The 6,000-nt window shown below is 30.8% G+C and overlaps 1 protein-coding gene across 1 annotated transcript; it reads right to left on the bottom strand.

The window, feature by feature from the left end:
- Window positions 1-360: 360 nt before the first annotated feature.
- On the bottom strand, window positions 361-906 carry LOC147924276 (uncharacterized). The gene has a single exon (XM_087496693.1). It carries the CDS (start codon window positions 904-906, stop codon window positions 361-363), a length of 546 nt encoding a protein of 181 aa, XP_087352819.1.
- Window positions 907-6,000: the final 5,094 nt, after the last annotated feature.

Below are 6,000 nucleotides of genomic sequence, written 5' to 3'. Positions count from 1 at the left end.
GACAAAGCATATCATGGTATATCGTCCTTATTCGCATGATTTTCTGTTTTCATTATCAACGAGAAAATCTGCTATATCAAGATGGGGTTCATCGTTTAGGCCTTGGAAAGAAGGTCCAGCTTTATCATAGATGAGGTTGGTCTCAACATCCCTTTCTTTTGCCTTTTGGGATGCTTGGTTCAGATCGGCCAAATGTTTTGAAATACGACAGGTCTGATACCAATGTCCTTTCATGCCGCATCTGTAACAAGTACTTTCATCTTGTTTCTTTATAACGCGACCAACATTATTGATTTGAAGATGCTTGTTGGTTTTTCTTGCGTTGAAGTCATTAGGAGAGAAACCTTTTCCTCTTCCTCGTCAACGACCTTCTCCATGACCTCCTCCACGACCATGACCACTATCTCGACCGCGTCCGCGTCCATGTCCTAGTCCTTGCCAATTATTATAGCTGGATGTAGCAACATTCACTTCTGAAAGTGGAGCTGATCCAGTTGGACGGGTTTGATGATTTATCATCGCGAGCTCATTATTTTGTTCAGTAACATGCAAAACTTGCATCAATTCAGAATATCGAGTATACCCTCTTTCTCGATATTGTTGCTGCAGGAGTACATTTGAAGGATGGAAAGTTTGGAATGTTTTCTCGATCATATCATAATCAGAAACTTTTTCTCCGCAGAGAGCCATCCTTGAAGTGATTCCGAACAAAGCGGAATTGTATTCACTTACACTTTTGTAATCCTGAAACCTTAGGTTTAGCCATTCATGTTTGGCTTTTGGTAAGATCACATAATTTTGGTGATCAAACCTATCCTTGAGCGCGATCCAGAGATCTGCAGGATTTTCTCTCGTGATGTATTCATTTTTTAAACCATCGTGGAGATGATGACACAAGAACATCATGGTTCTTGCTTTCCTCTTCTAACCCCGTTTCTGACGGATCAAGGGTTTTGAGAAGCCCATTCCTTTTTAGATAGAATTTTACATCTAATGCCCATGTCATATAATTTTTCCCAGAGACATCAAGGACGGCGAATTCAAGCTTTGCCAAGTTTGACATGATTACTATATAATAATAAAACAATTTGTTAAATATAAAATTTTATGAAATAATTTTGTAAAATCTTGTTTTAGCAATAAATATAAACTATAAAAAAAATTATAAGCTACATAATATATTCATAAATTGAAACCATCATTTTAGGAGGCATAGCCTTCCCCATGTTTTAAAATATATAGATCTGAACATATGATCAAGGAGGCAGAGCCTACCATTAGATCAAGAATGTAGATCTAAATGATCAAGGAGGCAGAGCCTACCATTAGATCAAAGAAAAATCATAGTCTACTACTCTATAAATAATATGTATAGTAATGTGCATATAAACTAATCAAATCAAATTGGATTTAAACAAACTTACATACCTTGAATGGTACTACAAACTAATGATGATGGATCGGAAGACGATCGTGCTGATAACGTGTTGTGAACTAGCTGATAACGTGTTGTAAACTATAAGCTTGGAGGTAACAAGATGAACAAGATGTGAATAATCAAATGAGAAGATAAGAAATCTAGAGATATAAGTGTATGGAAGCTAGAGAAAGTAGAGAGAGACTTAGAGAGACAATAAGACTTCTCATTACACATTTTTCTCTTCTACATGACTCCTATTTATAAAGGAAGGAGACAAAAACAATGATAGAGAGGTTGGGGACAAGTGTTACATGCAATGCATGAAGGAAGATACTTGGTGTATGGTTTGCATGAAGAGGGACACTTGTGCAAGTGATGTATACCCACACTAATTCTATAACACTATCAACTATGAGGTTTCCTTCATCATTCTAGAATTTTTATGTGTCTGTCAACTTTTACCACTATTGGAAAACTAGAAAGGAATCCGTTAGATTCTAAATCGAGGGCATTCACAAATTACAAGTTGGTTTCCTTTAGAATTAGAAGTATAGTAAGAGTGTAAGACACTAAGTGTATACAATTATACAATTAGTGTATATAATTTTTATGTGTCTGTCAGCTTTCGATCGATCAGGTTTTTTGTTTCCTTTTTTTTTTGGCACAAATAGATTTTTTTTTTTAAAAGTTATTCGAGATTAACTGGATCTCTAATTGAGATTGAATCAACTCGTAAAGAGACACTGTCTTCTTCTTCTTTTTTTTTTTTTTTTTTTTTTTTTTTTTTTTTTTTTTGGCAAACGAGAGTGTCTAAAAGACAAACGAGCTAAGTTAAAGATATAGCCACCAACTATTTCATAAATTTTGGATGACTTGTTCTCTTTTATGATTATGGTTACATATACTAATGAGTATTTTAATATAGTTATACATTTTTAAAATTAAATATTATAAATAGGATAGGACCACAATTTTTCTTTTTGGTTCCGATCATTATTGTAATTGGACCGATCTTGTTATCAGTTATACAGTTATACAGTTTTACCTTTCTATTTGTATCAAAATTATGGGTACATAAAAACGAGATTTCAATTTTAATTCTTCTGTGATGTCTAAAATTGAAGGTTTAATGTTATGTAAATACAGGTTGTTTTTAATTATAAGAATTTTATACCATGTTAGTTTTGTCGGTAAAATGATTATATAAAGTAACACATATATAAATTGGGTGATAAGTTTTGGAAATTAACTTAATAATATCTTTGAAATGGGAATATAATTGATGTTATAAATCCAAATAGAGAAACTGATCATTCTTTTTTTTTTTCACATCTAGTGATCTTAAACAGATTTAAAAAAAAAACAATATGTATATCAAAAATTTAATTAGTTTGTAGAAAAGTATTTTTAAAAATAAACATATGAAGTTAGTTTTTAACACTAAAATAAAATAATAATTAAATAGTTACATAAGACTTGAGATTAATTTTTCTATCAATTTGAAACTTAGGATAAAAAAAAAAAAAAAAAACACTGTTATTTTTGCCAAATTATTTATTTCAACAATAGTTTGATAACGAACATTGTCATCTTCCGAGGGTCCTATTACGATGGCCCATAAAGAAAAAGACTGTGCATTTGTTTCCATTATATTTATAGCACGTTGTGAAAACTATTTGACGCAATTCTATCTACTCCACACTTTTAAAGACTAGAGATGAAACTCGCGCATTGTGCGAGGTTGTTTGTTATTCTATTGACCATTCTATTTTATTTTTGAGAAATATTAATAAAAGCATGAAGTTAGCAAAAATATTAATTAAATTGTCAATTTTTATTATTTTTTAACGTTAAATCGCAAACTTTTGTTAATTTTGCCAAATAAAACACATAGTTAAGTCAACTGACGGATATATTTTATAGGGTTAAGTCAACATCGGTAAGATCCGTTAAACAATAAAATGACGTCGATTTGTAATATTAAAAGAAAAACATGATATGGTGATTCGAATCTGCCACATGTTGGATGAGTTAATCAATACTTAACCAAACACATATTTATATATTTTTTGGTAATCTCTTATTTGGACTTTCTCCTTCTCACGATCGATAGAACCGCGTACTTATCAGTAAAATTTTCTTTCTTCCTCATTTATGTGTTTCCATTGACCAATTCCAATATGATTTTTTTTTTCTATTTCTCCATTACGATTTATCAAATTTTAATTTTATCTCACTTTCTAGATTTCGTGGCGGGGATCACCATCTCTTCGCTGAGACATTCCCAGGCATGGCGGTGGAGTTCAGATGACGATTCCCACGGAATCCATTGGCGGCTTAAATCTGAATTTGAGAAAAAGCTAAGGTTCAAATTCTTCGACAATATATATATTTTTTGTTATGTAAAATTGTCAATATACGCAGCGGCTCTGTTATTTTATTTTTAACTTACAAACGACGTCGTTTCACTGTTTAACAGAAGTTATCAACGTTGACTTACATTGTAAAATTCATCTGTTAATTGACATAACTATGTGTCTAATTTGGTAAAGTCAATAAACATTTGTGATTTAACTGAAAAAATAATAAAAGTTGACAATTTAATTCACCATAAGCAAAGTTGAGCCTTTTTAAAAACGTTTTTACTATATAACTTCATGCTTTTAATGACATTTTTCTCTTTTATTTTTATACACATTTTATTTATTTTTCCTTTCCTATGTGTTTGTGTATGGTGTAAGCTGTTATTCTCTTTCATATATATCTATATTGTATTATTAAGGCCTCAATATATATGTGGCCAAAATGAGCCATTTTTACTTGGTGATTATCCAAAGATTATTTATTACCTTGTTGGGCAGTTCCTGTTTTATTATAGGATTTTACCGTATTTTTGTGTTAATTTTCTGGTAGCTTTGTTCTGAAATGAGAGTGTCCGTACTTAATTATCTTCTTCATCCAGTCATTCTTCGTGACTATTTTTGTCCTTTTCCTTTGAATTCGATTGTTCATCATCCACATATGCATTTTTCTTTCAATTTAGGAGAGTGGTTGATTGTTTGATTGGTGATGCTTCTGGTAAGTCATGGGAAGACTGTTCATTGAGTCTATTTTGGTTTCGCTTGCTGGTGGAAGCTAAGTAGGTTGTTTAGTAGATTAGATTGTTGTTATTTTTATTTTGATGCTCGTTGATAGTGTATTATTCTATGTGTTGTTGTGAAGAGTTTCGTTTCTTTTTGTTTGGTTTATCTAGTTATTAAGTTGATTTCTATGAATCTAAAAGATTAAACTGTGTTGGTCCAACCTCCATTTTGTTTTAATTTTGTTTTCTATGAATCTAAAATATACATAGAAATACCATTTTGTTTTCTTTTCCTGTATATTTCGAAATTTTTTTACTGGTTTTGATGTTTTGGGCTGATGGTTTATCTTAGAATCATGTCGATTAAAAATGTCTTGATAGTGATATTTCTACGTTTTTAATATTTTGTCATCAAAATACTTATGTTCTGGAAAATTAAATAAAAAAGAGTAGGCTTATAAAATTGGATAAAGCCCATATAATTTCAAATTAGAGACAAAGTCCACAAAATTTATAAAAAATTATGCTGAGGTGGAGCTCTCTAATGAGAGAAAACTCTGCTATTATATATATGATTCCACTAAATTTTAATAAACTTTATTTCTTTCAAAGTCGACAAATTTATTATCATGTATATTTTTGAAAATGATAAAATAATATTTATGTGATAGAAGAATCATGTTATAATTATATAGTGGAGAATATTGTTGTAATAAAGAAAAAACTAATTAATTGAAAAAATGTTATTTAGTCAAGTTCTTACTTAGCTAGGGTTAATCAACCATATATATAGAAGAAGTGCGTTCAGTGAACGCTTGGCCAGGTTAGATACATTAGGATATGATGCGACATACCAAAAACTATTATCATTATGTTCATCTACCAAAAGATAGACAACAATTAGTATAATGCTCATTTATCATCTAAACTTGATATCTGGCTAAAATTTAGATCAAAAATGCGACTGGAGAGATTATTTATCTTTTTGAAATGACGCTTCAAATATTAAACTAAGAAATGCTGAAAAGTTTTCGAAGATTAAGCAGACGAAGAAACTATGAAAATAAATGAATAGGGAAAATAATGAACTGGAGGACCAACGCCGTACTCAAATGTATGTTCTAAGATTAATCCTTTAGCGGGTTATTTTCATAGATTGTTCATTGTTGCATAGCTTCTTAATAATTTTGTAATATTTCTGTATTTTTTTTTGTCAAACCACTTGCATTCATTATTCAAATAGAGATAATGTTCATACAAGCATAACATAGAATACAAGAAGAAACAAAGACATTCCCTAATGCCACAACAACGTAGAAGTAAAATAAACGTAAGATTAATCGACAATAGGTTCTTGAGAGCTTTGAGCCAAATTCTTGGAAGAAATTTGGTACATGTGAGATCAAGATTGCGACAGACTCTTCCATAAACAAATCAATGGATGAGAGATAGTCATTGTAATAAGACTTGTTGGCGTTGATGAAGGAGTCAAGATTAG

This window comes from Camelina sativa, chromosome 17 (genome assembly GCF_030686135.1).
Source record: "Camelina sativa cultivar CO46 ecotype springtype chromosome 17, ASM3068613v1".
NCBI lineage: Eukaryota > Viridiplantae > Streptophyta > Magnoliopsida > Brassicales > Brassicaceae > Camelina > Camelina sativa.
This window is presented reverse-complemented; position numbering and strand designations above follow the sequence as displayed.